Here is a 21,179-nt window from a genome sequence, read left to right as displayed (position 1 = left end):
TCTTTTAATCCCATTCTCTAGTAGTCTCAAATTCTGTAGCCTGTTTTCAGCAAGTACCTTTCCATCTGTATTTTTTAGGCAAGATAAGCAAGAGGGTGATTTCCTTGTCAGACTTGGAAGGAAAAAAAATGCCTTTCAAAGTAGACTTTTTAACAGCCTTGCTTTGATACATTAAATCATGGGTTCATAATGAGCATTTTTACCCAATTCAGACACGACATTGGGGAGGGAGTCATAGCTGGACATCACAGACTACTGTGATTTCAAACTCTCGGCAGGTACATCTCCATTTATGGACGCGCTAACAGCCAATGGAACAACCAACATACAGACATCTGTTACAGGAGTGACAGCCGGGAAAAGGAAATTTATTGACGACAGAAGAGACCAGCCTTTTGACAAGCGGTTGCGTTTCAGTGTGAGGCAAACAGAAAGTGCCTACAGATACAGAGATATTGTCGTCAGGAAGCAGGATGGCTTCACCCACATCTTGTTGTCAACAAAATCATCAGAGAATAACTCACTAAACCCAGAGGTGAGAGACGTCCCTTGGGCTGCTTTGTGCTTCATGTTTCTCCACGCCCTTGTTTCCCGGCCAGGCTGGACGGAATCGGTGCTCTTTGTGCCCTCTCTTTCTGGGCCGTAGTGCGGCCCTGCCAGAAGGTAGGCAAGAGAAGGAAGGTGTGGCAGTCTTGCCCCGGACAACACTGTGCCTCTGGTGTAGCCGGGCAAGTGCGCATGTGCATGCCCGCCTCGTTCTCCAGGGGGCGCAGGCCTCCCCCAAGACTCGAATATGAAACTCCTGTGTGCGCATGCTCGTCTTTAGCTTGTCATCATACTCTCGAAGGACTCTTTGTTCGGACGAGATTAAAACGGCCCCGGGCCCCCAGTTCCATCTTTCCTGTGCATCTTCAGCATTGTGGTGGAACTTCGTTCCCGCTGCAGTGACTTGGGCCCCTGTCCCTTGTGAGTAGTAGCTGGTAAAGTTGGCTTTCAAAATCCAGGGAGACTGCTGCTTGCTTGCAGAGGTTCAAAAACGAACTCAGAAATATCTGAAACACGAAGTTTTGGAAATTTATGCCCTCATATTTGTTTGTTTTCCACTTGTGAAAAGCTAGGTCAGGCTTTCTCCAGACAAGAAAACCAAACTCCACAAAGCCTGTTTAAGTCTGGCCAGGGTCACAGGACAAACCAGTTCAGGGTTGGTCCCCGGTACAGTTTTAGACCACAGAGTGCTTCATTGGTTATTTGCGCGTGCTTCATAGAGGTCATTTTCAATGGTTTTGTGCCCTTCTAAAACAACTTGTGTTTAATATATTTGCACACCTAACTACTGGGTTTCTGTCCCAAGTGTGGTAGGCTGGTGTTTTAAAAAAAAAAAAAAAAAGGGCACGGAACCCTAGTTTCTTTCAACTGGTTGAATGTGCCACCTGCTGTCCAAACTGTAGAAATGCCAAGTGGATATCCTCTGTAACTTGCCTCATCTACTGAGAGTCACAATGACCAGAATATTAAGATAACTTAGATTTACATGTCTTTCTAATTATATTCTGTTCATAATTAGACATGTAACTTACTCTGTCCCCAGCATTCCAAATCTCAGGTTATAGGAAATACGTTTGTGAATTAGTTTAAATTGTGGTAGATACAGGGAACAATATCAGTACTTTCTCTGGGTCCAGATTATCCAGTAGTAAAATGCTTCTGGGATTCTGTATCAGAAATACTCTTTGCCACTTTAACTTCTGGTGACTTCCAGGTAATGAAAGAAGTCCAGAGTGCCCTGAGCACAGCTGCTGCCGACGATAGCAAGCTTGTGCTGCTCAGCGCGGTGGGCAGCGTCTTCTGCTGCGGTCTCGACTTTATTTATTTTATACGGCGTTTAACAGATGACAGAAAAAGAGAAAGCACTAAAATGGCGGAAGCTATCAGGTATGCATAAGTGGTGTTTTCTAATGGTTGGTTTGAGTGTCTCCCTCCTTGTGTACCAATCCCTGGTAGTAGGTAGTACAGGCTCCAACAAGCCTTGTGAGTAAAATGCATGTCTCCCTTCACTGAGAGACACTGGTATCACAATTAATTAAATCATCTGTCTTTTCTGTGGGCCTGGCATAAATTACTGGTTGCCTTGAGCAAATAACTGATTTCAAGGCTGGCTCAAACCCAGTGAGTGCTAAGGGAATGTTCTAATGATTAGCGTGTACAATAGCATATAGCCAGAGTTTCCATTATTGTACTATGAGCACGTTCTGTCTTCAGCCCTTAAATAAAGATACATTCTCTTTCACATAATAATTTACCATTTGCTTACTCTGAAATAAATTGGCTAGGCTTTATGACAAGCTGGTTCCATAACATCACCTGAAAAGTTTGTTTTAGTACAAGTAGTACTCATTCTTGTTCAAGTTCATCCTGAGTTCCAGCTGCCCATAAAACTAGATCTTACAGAGTGAAAAGTAAGAGTTCCTTTTCTCTCACATGCTCCCCTCCCCCAGAAGCCCACCTTCATTTATGTCTTCCCAGCCTTTTTCTAAACGCTGTCAAATATGCATCACATACATATTATAGATAATACGAATTTATTTTTAGTTCTGTTAAATAAATGGAATTATACTGTGTGTTATTTTGCAACTTGCTTTTAGATATTTCCATCTCTTCCGTTTGGAGATTTTCCCCTACTATCTCCTAACATTACAAAAAAGCTTCCTTAGGACCACCTAGTTCTGTTAAGCATATACAGGTACATATTCTGTTTCCATATCCCTCACTTCTCATGCTAATCACTGGAAGTATAATCAAATGTATCTAATTATTTAGAAATTAATTTTATTTGTGAAACCCAGTCACCAACAAGGAAGACCATTGGACTGCCCTACCCACCTCACTAAAATGACCTATCCCTGAATAACCCCTAAGAACGCTTTCCATATGCTTTTGCCTTGATAATGTACAGGGAGATGGAAACTTAGACACACAGACGTGCAAAGAAAACTTGGTTGGATCCTCTCCAAATCTCCAGGTACTTGGTTGAGTTGAAGTTGAGCTTCTTTGGGTGATTATTGGGCTCCGCATGGCTGAGACCCTACGCCAGGACCTTGGGAGCACAGGGCTTCCTGGTCCCCCCAGGTCCCCCAGACCATCCTGGAAGTGCACGTCAGTATTGCTGGGAGTGCTTTATTCTATCTTGGTGGGTGTGGGGTGGACCAGGGAAGCTGGCAGACTTCCCAAGGTGGCTCTGACAGGTGCTGTCCTAATTGGCCCATCAGAGGAGCCCTGGAACCCCATACGTTAGGGTGTCAGGGCATTAACTTGGCCTTTTATAACATTTTTAATAGTTTTCAAAATTGATCTGTTTTCTCACTGTGTACAGATAAATGTATGTATGCATACAAGAGGTTCCTTCATCTTTTTGAACATTACTAGTTTTTAGGTATCATATGGTAATTGTTTTTCCAAAAATAGTTTGAAATTTTACCATCTGTTTTAATTAAGTATTGTCTCTGATCTAAGTAATTTCAAACTTGTTGTATCCTAGATAGGACCATCGTGTTACTCAGTTTCAAATTAAACTGCTTGATCACTACACGTAATTCCGTGACAGACTGTCAGTACTTCTAAGACAGCTTGTAGATTTCCTGATGACTAACCCATCCCAGCCTTTCAGGATGAATTACTTAAGTTTAATTTTCATTTTTTAAATACAAACTACTATGCCTCGGGCAGTGACTTTGTAGATTTTCTGTAAGTGCACACTGACTTTACACATAATACTATGATTTGGGGAGCTCTGCTCTAATAAGAAAATCAGACTTGTCGGTCAGTGCCTTCTGCGTTCTGGCTTGTTTCTCCCTGTAGATGCTCCCTGAGCTCCACTTCTTTTTTTTTTTTTTTTTTTTTTTTTAAGTTTATTTATTTTGAGAGAGAAAAAGAAAACACAAGTGGGGTAGGGGCAGAGAGAGAGGAAGAGAGAATTCCAAGCAGGCTCCGTGCTATCAGCAGAGCCCAACTCAGGGCTCGAACTCTTGAACCATGAGATCATGACCTGAGCAGAGATCAAAAGTCAAATGCTTAATCACCTGAGCCACCCAGTAACCCCCTGAACTCCACTTCTAAATCTCAAGTGACTCAACCCTAGTCCAGCGACTCCTCCCATGTTGAATTGCCCTTGACAGTGGCTGAGGTTTGCACTGTTGGGATTAGAAAATGCAGAGGAAAGATGGATCAAGAGATCTCATTTGTGGAATCTTTCGGTAACTTCAGGTATTTATTTCAGGTAGTTGCCCACTCCCATTTCTTCTCCAGACCCTCCCTCTCTCCTGTCACTTTCCTCTCCCCCAACAAAAAGCTTTTCTATGCAAAGGCCAAATCCTGCTTTAGGGAAACCCACTTGGTTCTTCTTTAAATGAATATATTTTTGTCAGTGTGAATTTTCCTTTATGTACTCTGGCAGGACCCAAAAATAATTAGTTATACCAGATTCACTTAACCTTTGCTCTTGCTCATTTGCATTTAAATTAATTTTTATATGTATGAGATAGGCTTTACACATAAAGCTGTATATTTGTTACTTCTGTATGTCTGGTCTTGAATTCCTTAAAACTTTGGAGCAAAGAACATCACTATAGCAAGTTTCCCCTATAAGAAGTGGGAAGTAGAAAGGTTAGGTTTGAACATTAGATTGTCAGGTATCTACTACACCTAATTCCATTCTTGGGGTTGCTGGTCATAACCAGTTTGCAGATCCATTATAATAAAAATATTCAGCACATTAGTGATAAAAACAAAATTATTTTGAGTCTGTTTATAACATTAGTCTTCTGAGTCTGTGGGAACCACTGGCTGCCGCTTAGTGTCTGAAGCACCAGGAGCTGCCTGGCCCCAGAAAGCAGGCATCTTCCTCCACCATGGAGTGAGAAGATTAGAAATGTGGGGAGACATAAAGCAGACCAGCAAATGTCCCCCAGAACCTGACCTCTCCCCACTTTAGTCCTATCCAGATATTCACAGTGAAGAGAGGGCTCCCTTGAAAAATGACCATGAACTTGCTGTTGAAGCTTAATTATTTCTGCATGCTTCATTTTCCATTTTCCCCAAACAGTTTCTAGACTATTGTTCTTGGGTGATTATCTGACTTTTTTGGTGATATCTGTGAAGTAGTAAATGCTCTTCAAAGAAATGGATAGAAGTTTGCTTTTGTTTAATCATAAGTCTTTTTAAATTCATTTTATGACAAATACAATCTCCTTCCTTCCCTGCTATACCCAACACAGCCTTTATAGCTCAGTTCACAGATAATTCACAGGAAGCTGAAATTCAAATTTGGTATGTTGCATTGCACACATTTTGGACATTCATGCATTTTAAGTTCCAAAACATATGTGCTTTCTGCTCCCCTCCCCCCCCCAGAAGCAGTGGACAGTCCTTCCTTGAATGCCAGCTCCTGAGAGCTTGGTCCCCAGGCCCGAAAGCTGCCCCCACCTTCCTGTCTCTGGTTTGATATGTGGCTTACTGTGCAACCCCACGTAGCCAAGGCTTTGTGGCTCTGGGAAGTTTCTACTAAACAGGAAAGCATTTCTAGGAAGTTTGTTGTTGTTCTAAACAGATTTCTCTGTGGATCATGCTAGTTTCTGACATGTCAGAGCTCACACGTCAGAATGGTCGGCTCTGTCCTCTGAAAGGGAAAGATGATCTTCGGTCGAGTGTGCCAGTTAACTCATACCCCTCCCAGAAGCAGCCACCGGTGTTAGATTAAGTTATCATTCCAGGCAAAAATAAAAATAACTGGGAGTGGGGAGGGGGAGATCAGTTCTAAACAATTTCTCCAGACTTTGATTTTGTAACATCTACTTTAGAAGCATTTTTTTTTCTTTTATGCAAACAGAACGTGAGAAAGAATGCTGCTATGTCAAGGAATTAATTACTCTAATTATTAATTATAGAGAATTTGACCATTTCTCTATAAAGTCACTTTCTTGTTGCAGTATTTGGTCATTTCTTTCATGTTACTCTGCCATCCCATCCATGGTTTCCAGATGTTGTTAGCATGGGAACACTTCCTACTAGGCCCCTGTTGACATGAGGCAGATGAAAGCCGGGCGACTCCAGGGCACCAGGGGACATATTTTGAAAACGTCTGCTCTGCATCATGGAGATCCTTTTGAGAATCATCAGTAACTAAGCTCAGAAGATGTATTTCCATCATGTCGTTGGCCCCAAATCTTCAAAAGGTGGCACAAGCGAAGTAGCTTCATGTAAATTGTATACATTATTCCAAGAACCTATTTAAAAGGTTGTCTGGCTCTCTTTGTATCATTAAAACCCAGTGTGATCTTTCTAACAGTGCCTCAGGCTCTCATTTAGAAAGTCTTACAGCAGCTCATTCATTTGAATGAGTCAATTCTCGTTCAGTGTGAAGATCCCACAAATCTTAGGGGACCTTGGGGGCTGGGCTGAGGTCTGCACTGGCCATAGGGTGCCTTTAAGAACAGTCCCTGGAGCTGGGCATGCAGGCTGCCAGATTCTGCAACACATTGTATCTCCTGTTCCTCACACACGCATGTCCCAAAACTCCCTCACCTGCCCTCCTCCAAAAAAAAACCCATAACCTCTCATGTCAGTATCTGGGGAGATGGGAGACCATCTAAGATCTAAGTCAGCATTTTCAGAGATGACCTGAATAGATTTGCTCCAGCTTTTAAGTTACCGAATTACAGAGAACAACCAGATTGTTCTCGTACTGAAGACGGGGTCAGGTTTAGAATTCTGTAATTCTGATCTAGAACTCTGCCCTACAGGAATGACCTTCCATGTATGTTGGTACATGTTTGTCCTTTTTTTCACCGTGTGAAATCATAGCAAGCAGCAACCTCTGAACATAAAATTAGTTTCTAGTGGTAGGAAGAAGATGCACATTACCAGTATGGTGTGGCACCAGCCTACCCTTAATTGAAGAGCAGCCTACTTTTCCAGTCTGATCCTAAAACAAATCCAGAAATAGCACTGGCTCAGTTCTGTCAAAATCCACGTCCTCTGTGAAGGCTGCCCAACCACTAGTCCTGCTCTCCTTTGAGATCCTGCTATAATCGTAATCTCCACTGGGGTACACAGTGGTGTGCAGGCATGTGTCTGTGGTGCTTGCGGTTCTTTCTTGGGTCTCCTGTCTTAAACCAGCCTGGAAGTTTCTTGTATATACATCCCTCTCCCAGGTCATTCCATCTAATTCTTTTTTTTTTTTTTAATGTTTATTCATTTTTGAGAGAAAGAGAGAAAGAGAGCACAAGCTGGGGAAGGGCAGAGCGAGAGGGAGACACAGAATCTGAAGCAGGCTCCAGGCTCCAAGCTGTCAGCACAGAGCCTGATGTGGGGCTCAAACTGACAAACCATGAGATCATGACCTGAGCTGAAGTCAGATACTTAACCAACTGAGCCACCCAGGCATCCCATCATTCCATCTAATTCTACATAAACTCAGGAAACATCTGTGGTTTCCAAGTAGTCAATGAGTTGTCTGAAATCACATACTAAGTCCAGACTCAGACCACATAGGTTCTAACCCCAAACCCCTAGTCTTCTCTTAACACTGCACTGTCTTGGTATGCCCCATGCCAGTTTTTCTTTCGGAGAGCGTCTAGATTGGTCATCTGAAGCCCACAGTGTTAATTGGACTCCTGTGTCTTAAAGGGAACAAAAGTTGAAGAGAAAGATGGATTGGCCTAGAGCCAGCTGCAAATCCAAGAGCAGCCTCTGGCTGTATGTCACCCATGATCTTCACATAGGTCCTGTAGCAACAGCCACTCTCACATAGTGTCCAGGGTATTGTGAAGCCTTTACAACACACAGTACATAAGTCTCTGGGTCACTTCTGGAAGAGGGCCTTCCACGAATCTCAATCAACTTGTACTGATTTCCAAACAGTTTACATCTTGATATATTGAATTCTATAAAAGTAGACTTTTCTGTTGCTCAAATACACAATGTTTTGAGTAATTTCCCATTTATTTTTCATTTTAGAAACTTCGTGAATACTTTCATTCAGTTTAAGAAGCCTATTATTGTAGCAGTAAATGGCCCAGCCATTGGACTAGGAGCCTCCATATTGCCTCTTTGTGATGTGGTTTGGGCCAATGAAAAGGCTTGGTTTCAAACACCCTATACTACCTTCGGACAGAGTCCAGATGGCTGTTCCACCGTTATGTTTCCCAAGATTATGGGAGGAGCATCTGTGAGTACCTCTGTTTTTAAAAATTATTCTAGAAAACTTCCTAAAGAAATCTAATTTGGTTATTGTTTTTTTCTAAATATATACAGGGTGTCATTCTGAGGAGACTTTCCATCAGATGCACTTGTAGTTCAATCCTGTTCATTAACTCATATTCTTAATTCATGAAATCATAGGAGGTTTTCATGTTTTGGTTCATAGAACGTTTATTGACACTGTGTTGCATTATTTCCTAGAGAAGGGCCTTGTTTGGTGAGGAATCTATCTCTCTGCATAATTGACACTGATATCTGCTATTAGTAAATACCCAATTTGTAACCCAAACAGCAGTGTGCAGTCGAAGAGTTCTTAACCCAATAACCTGAAATCTGTACTTTTTAAAAAAATTTTTTAATGTTTATTTTTGAGAGAGAGACAGAGTATGAGTGGAGGAGGGGCAAAGAGAGAGGGAGACACAAAATCTGAAGTAGGCTCCAGGCTCCAAGTTGTCAGCACAGAGCCCGATGAGGGGCTCAAACTCAGGAAACGTGAGATCATGACCTGCATCGAAGTCAGACACTTAACCAACTGAGCCATCCTAAAATCTGCACTTTTAAGGGAAAGCAATGAAAGGAGCAAAGTTGTTTAGGATAAGAGAAGTCTTCCCATCTGATTGTGGAGTTTTTTTTTTTTTTTAATTTTTAATCCATCCATAATAAGAGTTTGTGTTTGTAGCTTTCGATTTTTCAAGCAGCTACACACATTGCATTTCTTATTCCTTGAAGTAGGGCATGAGGTGGTGTCATGGGTTGGGGTCTCCACAGCAGACATGGAAGTGGAGTCTGGTGTGGTGGGGAAATATTAGTCTGTACCTGTGGGCAGGATGGCAGTGGTTGAGACTGGACAGAGGGAGGTTTGGGCCACCATGGGAAGCTCTGGGGCATGTATGGCCTGTCATAGTTGACCCACAGTGGGCTGAAATGGCTAATTCCTTTATGTCCATCATCACTGAGTGTGGGCTGCCCAGGAAGAGGGTGTGACCATGGATGAGGTGGCTCTGCAGCAGAGAGAGTCCCTGAAGGAGCTGATGGCTAGCTGCCAATGGCACTCCCAGCAGCTGGGACAAGACCTCCCTTGGACAGACTTTGGCAGCACATCCCCATGTCCACCACAGTCCACCCCTTGTCTCTTCAGATCCACCTCTTCATACACATTTGGAGGGGGGCCACTTGTCCTGGGGGAAATGTAGAGGAGAAGGATTAGCCATTGATAACTCTTGCAGGCAAGAACCACCTGCATGTTAAAGTTAGAGGTAAAGGCATGATGAGAAAATGGATATTTTCATCCCCTCATTATTTATGGTGGGAAAAATAGTAACTTTACAGTAGGGAAGCCTGGCAGGCACCACCTTACTGAGTGGTCAGAGTTCCCCAGAAATAAGACCGTCATTGGCGCTGACCTGCAGCGTGAATGGCACAGCATCGCTCCACCAGAGTCCTGACAGTTGGGAGTCCAATCCAGAGAGAGCACCAGGCAAGCCCCGACTGTGGCACAGTCTCCAGATACCAAGCAGGGCCCTTCCAAGGTGCCACGTGGTCGGAGAACTTGCCAGAACACCAAGGCACTGCCCCACACTGTAGGGGACAGAGGGGCCTGACCACTTCATGCAGCATGGAATCTCAGACACAGTTCTGGGTCAGAGGAAGGACCTTAATGGGAAAACCAGCAAACTTTGCAGAGGGTTTGTACTTTGGTTCATAGTACCATGTTGATGGTAATTTTCTGTTTTTGATCATTGTAAGAAGTCATGTAAGATGTTAACATTAGAGGGGTGAGGGGTTTACAGGAACTCTGTACATTGCTCTTATGATCTTTCCAGAAGTTTAAACCTATTCTCCAAATAAAGTTTAAAGGAAAGAGGAAGAAGCTTAGTGGGACCCATATGGCTCCCACTGCCACATCTGGTCTCAGGACCACCCCCATCCTTGTCCTTTCCCTTCCTGTTCTAGTCCCAAACCACCCACAGCTGGCACTGCCGCTGGCCTCGGTGGCCACGTTGGTGGTGGAACACGGGTCCCCCATCCCATGAGCCCTGAGTTGCTGCACTTGCACATTCGTGTCTGCAGCTGGGTGGGGGAGGACCCAGGGGCTCCCAGGAGGCACCAGGTGCCCAGGTAGCAGTCATACCCTTAAGGTCAGTAGGACCCTTGCTGTGTCCACTGGCCAAATGTGCCCCTTCCAGAACAAGCAGAGTCCAGTTTCGAGGGCCAGAGTCTCAATGGCCCTCAGATCATTGGTGGGGAGAGGGGGGCTGCACCTGCTTCCTTTCTTACCCAGTCCCAAGGGTTTTTCCTGTCGGGCACCTGGTACTGTGTCAGGGTCTTTGATGCACTCTGTACACTGTAACTCAGAGGAAGGTGCCCATCTTCATGTACACACCTTCAAGATGGTACTCCGCCTGTACCTCACACCATTCCAGTGCTCCATCAGCAGTGGCTTCTGGAGATGACGAATGTGACATAGCCAGAGGGTCCCCATGGTCACAGGCCCGCTCCCACACCCTCTTTGCTGTGAGGGAGTTCTGGCCTGGCACACCCCATGGTAGACTGGGCACTTTATGCCCACTCAGAGAGAGGTGCTCACGAAGGCAGGAAAGCAAACCCAGACCAGAGTAAGTGTGTACTCCTGTGACAACAGTCATCGTGCCACCAAGTAGCCGACCAGCTGGTCTCCTCAGGAGCGATGCCAGGCAGGTGGTCTGGCATCGGTGTCTTGCTGGAGGCCAGATGTTCAGCGGCCACAGTAGCTGAATCACCTCGATACATCAGACCCCATGCCCTTGAGCTCCATCCCTCCCACCACGGGCACTCTTGTCTGCATGTCTGTCATGCCAGCACTGGGGTGGCCAGCGACCAAGGCTGGTCTCACAGAGCTGTTTTCTTCCTCTCTGCAGTGGGTACTTTCTCCTGAACACCAGCATGACCCAGCCACATACACATCTCCCCAGTCATCTGCATGCCAGAGCCCCTTGTCCCCTGACCAGGCCCCTGACCAGCCAGCCAGGCCATTGGACACCGCCCTTGGTCACTGTGTGTTCTAACCTTGATCCACCTCTCCTTCCGCACCAGGTGGTTGACAGGCACACCCCCTATGTGTCGGTGTTTTCCTTCATCATTATCTTGTCCAACTACAGCCGGGTGAGACACTGGTGGACTTGCCGTCTGTTTCAGTTTGCACATCCGTACACTGGGCCAGCCCACCCACAAACCAGGCTTGCTCATAGAGAGTCCCCCATACGGCTGTAGGCGTGAGCTGAGGCAGGGCACTGGTGGCAGGTGACATGGGGGTCTAGGCTCCTCTGTGCCCTCTGGTGTTCTAGCAGGCCTGATGGAACTCAGCTCCTGGTGGACCTTTCCGATGTGTGGTTATTTGATGTCCCATGGCTGTGTGTTCTGCCTCAGCCAGCATTCAGTGAAAACTCCAGAATTGTTTTGTTTTTTTTTTCTTTTTTTTTTTTTTTGTTTTTTTTTTTCAACGTTTATTTATGGGACAGAGAGAGACAGAGCATGAACGGGGGAGGGGCAGAGAGAGAGGGAGACACAGAATCCGAAACAGGCTCCAGGCTCTGAGCCATCAGCCCAGAGCCTGACGCGGGGCTCGAACTCCCGGACCGCGAGATCGTGACCTGGCTGAAGTCGGACGCTTAACCGACTGCGCCACCCAGGCGCCCCCAGAATTGTTTTTTAAAAAACACATTATGGGGCGCCTGGGTGGCGCAGTCGGTTGGGCGTCCGACTTCAGCCAGGTCACGATCTCGCGGTCCGTGGGTTCGAGCCCCGCGTCGGGCTCTGGGCTTGATGGCTCAGAGCCTGGAGCCTGTTTCCGGTTCTGTGTCTCCCTCTCTCTCTGCCCCTCCCCCGTTCATGCTCTGTCTCTCTCTGTCCCAAAAATAAATAAAAAAACGTTGAAAAAAAAAAAAATTTTAAAAAACACATTCTTCTCTGCTGTGACCAGCACAGCCATACTCCCAGCACAGGGGCCTACATTGTGATCATGTCTCCGGCATGTGCCACAAGCTCCTTGAGCTGTCTTGTCACACCCCATCCAACAGCCACAGTGCTTCTGACATCTCAGCCACGCTTGGTCTGGGCTGCCACTTCCCCCATGCTTCTGGGAGCCATCCCAGGAGCAAGGTCACACCGTCTCATGGGGCACCTGCCAGGGTATTAAATCTTGTATCTCGGGAGAGCTCCCAAATCAGCAAGATCCCTGTCCCACCCTGTGATCTGGCTCCGTGTCAAGCACCCTTAGAATTCAGCCCCACATCTTCTTGCAGCTCCTCTGAGGGAAGAAACAAGTTACAGCCCTCGTGGCCAGGAGAGGAAAGAGGGCGGGACTTAAGGGAAGCGATACCATCTTGCAGAGCCACATAGAGCAGGAAGGCCAGACAAAATGAATGCCTGCTCTTCATCAGGTGCATTTCCCCCTCCCTGGACAAGTTTTGAAATGCATCACTTTTTACTTCTCCTTGTGATCTACTGGTACCACATGCACAGTGATTCTCAGCCAGGGCGGTGTGCCCCATCCCCCTCCTCCTGGGGGACATGCCTCAGTGTCTGGAGACTTGATTGTCACAGCTGAGGCGATGCTGCCGGGTGGAGGGCTGGGTGCTGCTCAGTGTCCTCCAAATCACAGGACAGGCTCCTCTCCACAGAGCTGTCTGCTCTGAATGTTTTCAGTGCCCAGGCTGAGAAGCCTGCCTGTGAAGCAGGCACTCAAAAAGTGCAGAGCATTTGACTAAAACCTTTGTCCAGAAAGTAGTAAATGCTGCTGGGGTGAGTCAGGCTGTGACGGCCCTCATTGAAAGTGACCACCCAGGGGCGCCTGAGTGGCTCAGTTGGTTAAGTGTCCAACTTTTGATTGTGGCTCAGGTTACAATCTCACGGTTCGTTGGGCTCTGCGCTGGGCATGGAGCCTGCTTGGGAGTCTTTCTCCCTCTACTGCTCATGCTGTCTCTGTATATAAGAAAGAAAGGAGAGACAGGAAAGAAAGTCAGGGAAGGAAGGCAGGAAGGAAAGGAGAGAGGAAGAAAGAAGGTGACCACCCAGATGCCACATCCCCTTCTTGAGCTTTTGGTGTATGCAAGCTTCCAGCTGCCTGAGGCAAAGCTACACAGGTTTGGTTTTTCACACGGGATGTGGTGCAAAACTCTGCACGCAGGATAAGCCAGAAAGGATCACGTTCCCTGGATGAAAAGAGCACGCAGCCAAAGCAAGCTGTGAGAGCTGTCCTTTCCTGTAGGCACAGAGTGACATCTGTGGAGCTAAGCTGCCGTCACAAGCTGTGCAGCAGGTTAGCTGAGGACTGTATTCTTCCACATCTTAGCTCCCTTTGTCCCCAGGAAACATGCAGGGCATGCCTGCCTGGTGCCATGTGCCACAGTGAGTCCTGTGGCTTGGGTGCCATGAGTGACACCCAGCAGACCCTCACTGAAGAGCACACGGAGCTGGTGATAAAGCTGGCACCTCTCGCTCCTGATGGGGCGATGCTGGAGAAATGCCCAATGAATGGCTGAAGTCCTCACCCCGAGTTTACTGGGGAGGCTGCTGCTCTGGGGAGTTGAGAGCCTGACCTGACAGAGTGAGGGGCAGAGCCGTCACCTCCTTGAGGCTCAAAGGTCCCCAACCCATCCCATCCAAGCTGATCAAGTTTTCTCACCACACCTCTTAATGTGTGTTTTTTTGGCTGGAAGAAAAGGGGTCCTTATTTCACTTTTCTCCAGCATTTCTCACTTGTCTGGGTAAACTATAACTTTTTTATTATATTATTTTTTAAAGATTTTTAGTTATCTCTACACCCAACATGTAGGGGCTCGAACTCACAACCCTGAGATCAAGAGTCGGCATGCTCCACCAACTGAGCCAGCCGGGTGCCCTCACACTATAACTTTTTAAAAAACAGTTGGCCATTTTGGAACACAACAGCAGCCAAGAAACTGCCAGTGACCTTGCAAATCTGTTTCTTGGGTAGAAGTTAGAAACCTGTCATGTTAAAACTACTGGAAATTGAGCATCTGAGAACAGTTGAGAACATGCTCCTTCACACTGAGTGTATTTAGTCTTACTAATCTTACGGTGTTCTTCATTGACTATAATTTAAACCAACTCACTGCCTGTACTTCCATGAACATTAGAGTCAGTGTGACATCCATGTCTTGGGAAAAGTCAGAAATGCCCTCTGTTGTCCTGCACCTCCACCCATCTGAAATCGAGAAGACCAAGTAGGGAAAGACTCTTCAGGGACAGCAGCCACAGAGTCAGTCTGGCTCTGAAAGGAGGAAATGGTGGCAGTGACAGCTCAGCACATGGCAGGGGACTGTTCTGGCAGCCTAGCTGGCTGGCACAGACCCACAGGAACCGAGGAAAGGGATGGAGGAGAGAAAGGAGGAAGGGAACACTGGTAGGGATGTCACTCCAGGGGACAAAGCATAATATTCAGAGAAGTGACAGGGTCACTCCTGACAGGCACACATTCGCATCCACTAGGCGAGCTAAGACCCTGTGGTTCCAACCTGGTCTTGAAGACATATTTCACACTTAAGTGATGTAGTTGTGGTGTTGTCTTCACTATGTGTTGAGAGTAAAAGAAGCACAAACGAGGAAACCCACCAAGCACTTCCTACCAAGCCATTCCATCAGCACTCCTGTCACCCTTTCTCAGTGCTTTTGGCTCTGTCCTCAGAGAACTGTCTTAGCAGCTGACAGTAAGGTTAAATCAGGTTTCTAAATGCATTGTTCTTTTTGGCCTTCTTTTCACTGAGAAGAGGTGCTCAGTACAGGGGTTTTCTAGAACATCTCCAAACTCTTCGAACATTCGTGACTTTTTCCAAGACTCGGCGCAAGTAACAGGTCTGCATTGGACCTCGTAGTCCTTGTAGGGACCCTGTTCTCCACCCTGTTTTCTATTCTCTGCCTGTGTGGAAAGGGTAGTGAGTCAACCAAGCATTAGCTTTGCCAGCTGTTACTTGTGTGCCCTGCACTCTGTGCATTTCACATGCAGTAAATGTCTCAATGCATCTATAGGAGGCATAGAGGTGCTGTTAACCTGGAGATATACTTAAATAACTTCACGCCCTTTTCGTAACAATATTTTACCTCTTTTGGAAAAGGAAGGTCACCTCCCAAGAGTGTACTTTACCTGAGTCCCAGGAGATGATGGTCACGTCTTCATGACCATCAGTCTTCGGGAAGGTTAGCAGTGCAAGATCAACTGCAGGCAGGAAATTGTCACATCAGAATAGTGTGAAGTTTCTTTGTCAGGTTTTCTCCCTATTTTGATATCTCTGCACCTGTTATGTGAATGGGATAAAATCTGTGCACATGGTGTTGAGACCTTGAAAATGATGCAGAATCCAGGACAAAGTTAAAATCAATTTCATATATATACGTACACACACAGACACAAATATACTTTTTTTTTTTATTAACAAATAACAAATGTTAGTTTCCTCCATTGAGTCATATGAAGTAACAATAGTCACACCCTCCTAAGCAGACCACAGTCATGGTCATTTTGGATGCATTCAGGTCCTGGATAGTTTCTTACTTTAATGTCCAAGTGGTAAAATGTGGCCTTCCAAGTTTTACTCTAGGAGAAACACTGCACATGGAGCATTGTCTGTGTATATGGAGAAGAAGCCACCATTGGCCTCTCAAAGATCTAGCAAATATTGGGTAGTGATTCTGTGACTGGTGTAGATCCCTGACACAGCAAATCGCCTAGCTTTGCTTATGCCTCCATTTCCCAGGACACTGTTTTGTGTATTAAGTGTCTTCACGTGTGGGAATGGCTACCACTGGGCAAGAGGAAGCAGCAGGAGGGGCACATGCCAGTAACTTCAATTACCAACAAATAGACCTTCTCTAAGTTAGATTTCTTGGTTGTGCTCATGTTATTCTGTATTCCGTCATAAAAGAAACATTTTACGTTTTTGTGTGTGTGAATTACCAGTCAGTATGTGACTTCTCATCTGCACGGTGGATTGTGCCTTGTTGGGTTTATTCTCTGCCCACAGGCTGCAGATGGAACCCCGAGGGCACGCAATGAGTGCCCACCAGGGCCTGCGCCCGTTCAGATGCCCACCCTTGGTTTGAATTCTTTTAGATGAATTTTCAGGTTGGGTCTTCTCTGCCTGCCTCCCCCTCACATCTCATATGAGTCTCAACTTCTCTTTGTTTCAGGCAAATGAAATGTTGCTCAGTGGACGGAAGTTGACGGCGCAGGAGGCTTGCGGCAAAGGCCTGGTCTCCCAGGTGTTTTGGCCCGGGACCTTCACCCAAGAAGTTATGGTTCGCATCAAGGAGCTTGCCTCCTGTAATCCAGTTGTACGTGGAACTCGTTCTCTTACATATGTTACTTTTTTTTCTTTTTTTACCATAACCTTCCCTCCAGACAGCTCGCACACATAATAACGGTGTCTCCTGAGTCCTCCACATGTGCCCCTGACATGGCCCCCTGCACTTGAAATGCTGGAAGAGCTATAATTAGTGCCATTGCTCCAGACCCACTTGCCTGCCTCCTCCCCATCACAGATGCCTAAGAGCGGAAGGAGTCCACATCAGTCAGGGACTTATCTCACAGTGTCCTATGAAACCCTACAAAAACCATTCATAGAGTTCTTTCCTGTCTCCCGAGCCCTTTCCTTTTTTTTTAATGTTTTATTTTGGGAGAGAACAAGTGGGGGAGGGGCAGAGAGACAGCGATACAGAAGAGCTGAAGAAGGCTCTGTGCTGACAGCACAGAGCCCGATGTAGGTCTCAAACTCATGAACCGTGAGATCATGACCTGAACCAAAGTCGGCACTCAACCAACTGAGCCACCTAGGCGTGCCCTCCAAAGCCCTTTCCTATACCATGTTTCCTTCCCGACTGCCCACAGTGGATGTAAGCTTTTATTTAATAAATGTGCTGGATAGGGGCGCCTGGCTGGCTCAGTTGGTACAGTATGTGACTCTTGATCTCAGGGTTGTGAGTTCAAGCCCCACATTGGGCATGGAGCCTACTGTGTTTAAAAAAAAAAAAAAATGATCTTGGATAATATTCAATCTGGTAACAATTGCATTTAGCAAATTATAAGGTAAACATCATTTAACATTAACAGACATGACTCCCATCTAGGCTCTCCCTGACATGAACAACGCTCACTGTTAAGATTAAATTTTGGTTAGAAAATCCCCTCAGAGGGTATTCATAGAGTTTTCACTGGGCATCACGAGAGCTGGTGTCTGGCTCAGAGGCCACGCCAGCCTGCAGCAGCAGTGTGGGCCCAGGCCAGGCTGGTCTCAGTGGGGAGGGGGCCAGAAGCGGGTAGCACAGCTCTCCTTAATTTGAGCATTTGCCTGATACCTAGAGTGAATAGACTTCAGATGTATCTCAGGCCCGGTGTGCGTTGTGAAAAGATGTCTGGTAGCCTTTTTGACAGGTAATTACTCAAGCTTGCTAACTGCCTCCATAGCTTTGGGGACAAGGAGAGCCAGTGCTTGTGGACACGCACCCTTGCTGACTCACTGCCTGTGTCTGGTCCAGGTGCTGGAAGAGTCCAAAGCCCTTGTGCGCTGTAACATGAAGGTGGAGCTGGAGCAGGCCAACGAGAGGGAGTGTGAAGTGCTGAAGAAAATCTGGGGCTCGGCTCAAGGGATGGACTCCATGCTGAAGTACCTGCAGAGGAAGATCGATGAGTTCTGACGGCCAGGTGCCTGCTGGTGACACTGGAATTCTAGAGCAGCACACCTGTGGCACCACGTTGCCCTCCTCCTCCCTCACAGCCTGAAACAAGTTCACTCTTAGCTCACGCTTGGAAGCAGGACTTACAACATCCAAGCTATTTATTATCAAGGAGTTTTTAAGTACTGTAACTTTAAAATAAATAACTACAAAGCTCCTTTGTCCAAACGTCATTATTTTATACTTAATATACACACAAGTATAAAAGTATAATGGTGAGCTCTAGACTGCTCTTTGAAGCTCTAATTTTTGTTATCTTTAGCTAGTACTGTATAAAAAAGAAACGAAGCGTGTTTTGCTGGTTTCAGGTGGCAGAAAAGTCTGGAATAATGTTTGTTTCCCTTATTTTTTCTTTCTAGAACACAGAATCTAAAGGGTATTAGCCAGCCTCCTCTCTCCTGTCCCAAATAGAGATACAGAAAGATCTGAGGTGTGCCTTTGTCTCCGAAAAGGTACATGTATCTCAGAGGTGGAATGTCCTGAATCAAAAGTAAAACTTACCTTGTAGGATAAGTATTTCTGATGAAAAACCCACTGATGAACATACCGCCAAACTGAAGTACACTTAAGATTCATGCTGGAAAATCCAATGATTCTTCCTTTTTAATATATCCAGTTCTTACCCAGTTAACATGAGGAAACCACTGTCTCTCCAGAAGAAAGCTTGTTTTGCAGTATTAGTGAATCACTGAATAGGTTAAGTACGAGTATCTAAGTTATAAGTTAGTCTTAGTGGATTTTAAAGAGTTTTTCTGACCCTTTTGAAAAATAACTACATAAGTGCTTCTTGTTGCTGGGTGAGAAATACTACTTTATATGCAGTTTTGGTTTTCTATTTGCAGATATGATTGATGTATTACACCAAAAAAAGTATTTTTATGTTTATAAAGTGTAATTTTTAGGTTCACTTAGAATATATTTTATTTAATAAGTTAAAATTCTTTTGGCACACTATTAAATGCAGGAACTCCTTTAAAAAAAAAAAAAAAAAAAAGAACTACCTTATATTCAACGTTTAATGTCCCAGGTCTCTGCTTTCATATCTACGCAATATGCGGAGTAGAGTGTGGCGTCCAAGAGTGCCCTGTGTAAATAGACATTCACATTCCTTTCAGGAGTGGGGACTGATTCCTGATTACAGACGCCTATTATTAGTTAGGCTTCTGAGCTTGCAATCATATTGAATGTATGAAGAATGAAATAAAATCAAAACCTTATTTTTGTACAGTTTGGAAGTTTATACTTAGAACCGACCACCTCCCGGCCATGTGGAGAGCTGTACAGCGTGTAAATCTGCCTTTACCTTGGATTGGTTGGTGCAGTATTTTTGCATCTGTGGGACCTACTTTTTCGTTCAGTAGTTTGAACTATATATAATAAACTGTACAATCTGTAAAGTTTTTATAGAATAAATATTCAGCTGTGAAAACTGGTTAAATAAAACTAATATTTCTTAACACATTGGAAATGTTTGTCTAATTCTTCACTCCTGAAGTTCCTCATGGGACTTTTTTTCCATGAAGTATGCATGTGGGCATAGCACTCGTGCAGTTTAAAGAATAAGGAACTCTGTAACTGCACCTGGGGAGGAGCTACAATCTGACCAATATCATCCTCCCGAGTCCTGTCCACTTGACCCTTCCCCAGGTGACCATTTCCTGAACTTTGTGTCAGTCTTCTCCTTGCTTCTCTTTCAGAGATACATATTCCTAAACATATTACCTAGTTCTTCCTACTTCTGAACTTTACATTGTTATTACACATAAGCTTTGGTGATTTAGTATTGAGTTGTTTTTTTTAATCTGTGTATGTAGAGTTGTAACTTATTCCATTGCCCAGACCTACAATGTAGGTGTTTTCATTCCTGTTTCATAGATAGGGAACCTAAAGTATGAAATACATGCCATAGGGGCAGGACCAGGCTTCCAGCCCAGGTGGCAGAACCAGTATTCTGGCATCAACACCATATTGTCTGTTTCCTAGAATTTAGAACTAGGGAACTAATTCAGTTCGGTTCTCCTGTCATCCTGGATTCTGCATTCTCTACACTGGCCACATTCCCTCCTCTCTCAGGCAAAACTTTCATGTTCCAACTTCTGGCTCATGAATCGAGCCCAACTAGGAGGAAGAACGGACAACCTTAAATCCTTATATTCTTGCCCAGTGTTGGGGAAGGTGACAGGAAATGCTCTCTAATTTGGTTCAACTTCAGATGAGAATTTGACAGGATCGAGCAATTCCATTTATAAGGACTCATCATAAGGAATGAATTCTTGCACAAGATAGGATAAAGATACCACAGGTGACTAAATTCGTCTCCATGAAAAGCTGGAAATGATGGGTTTAATAATTATGCCACACTGCACAATGGAATACACAACCATTAAAAGAATAAAATACTTCTAAACCTTAGGTGAAAAAAGCATATTACAGAATAACTTATGTCAAAACATTCACTATATGCTTCTAAGAGATTAAAAGGATGTGCCCAAGAACTAGACTGTCTTCTTTTTATCATATCCTCTCCTCTAGTGCTTCCCCACTCTTGGATTTAAATACTGTTCAGCCTCTGACAAGTGAAGGTGGAGAGCTGGACAGAGACAGGCATTCCCATGCATTTAGGCCCCTGACCAGGGCCATCCCCTTCTTGGGCTTGTTTTCCTCAGCTGTAGTAATGGTGAAACAGCACATAGCCTGCAGTATGCACCAGGCACTGTTGCAAACACTTCTGTGTGTTAGGTCATGGGCTTTTTGAGGGAACTCCCAATTTCCAGAGAATATTTATTAACATAGTATATATTAATATATAATCACTATAAAATGAGAGCTCTCAAAAAATCTTGTGGTAGGCTGACTTCGTTTCTGGCCACTCTGGCAAGAAGACCAAAGAAATCAAAAGAGGCCCGAACTTTGAGGATCTTTGAAGGAAATCATGCCCATGATGTAAGAAGAGGGGTGCCCGGAGAGCTGCTGGCTAGGCTGCTCCTACCACCCTTTGGCCTCATTGCTTGGTCAGGAAGTAAATGAGGGGTAACCCACGTATCTGGGCAAAGCAGGAGCCCAGCAAGCCAGAGACCAGCCTCTATGACCAACTGTCTCCTTCAGCCACAGCAGAGAAGCTCTAACCCACTCTTACATTACTTAGTCACTTACACTGATATGAACAAATGTTATTCTCCAAAGGGAGGAAAATGTGTATG

At 45.1% G+C, this 21,179-nt stretch overlaps 1 protein-coding gene across 2 annotated transcripts in view; it reads left to right on the top strand.

Annotated features, from left to right (window-relative positions):
* The window catches only part of CDYL (chromodomain Y like), a 182,761-nt gene extending 163,314 nt beyond the window's left edge, over nt 1-19,447 (top strand). For both annotated transcript variants that reach the window (XM_030314926.1, XM_030314927.2), the window contains exons 3-7: nt 279-535; nt 1,760-1,932; nt 8,011-8,221; nt 16,438-16,581; nt 17,782-19,447. In XM_030314926.1, coding sequence (XP_030170786.1) covers nt 279-535; nt 1,760-1,932; nt 8,011-8,221; nt 16,438-16,581; nt 17,782-17,940 — 944 coding nt within the window. In that variant the 3' untranslated portion in view covers nt 17,941-19,447. The remainder of the gene's footprint in view (nt 1-278; nt 536-1,759; nt 1,933-8,010; nt 8,222-16,437; nt 16,582-17,781) is intronic.
* The last annotated feature ends 1,732 nt before the right edge of the window (nt 19,448-21,179 follow it).

This window comes from Lynx canadensis, chromosome B2 (genome assembly GCF_007474595.2).
Source record: "Lynx canadensis isolate LIC74 chromosome B2, mLynCan4.pri.v2, whole genome shotgun sequence".
NCBI classification, from domain to species: domain Eukaryota; kingdom Metazoa; phylum Chordata; class Mammalia; order Carnivora; family Felidae; genus Lynx; species Lynx canadensis.
The sequence above is the reverse complement of the archived record's forward strand: the minus strand, read 5'-3'. Positions and strand labels throughout refer to the sequence as shown.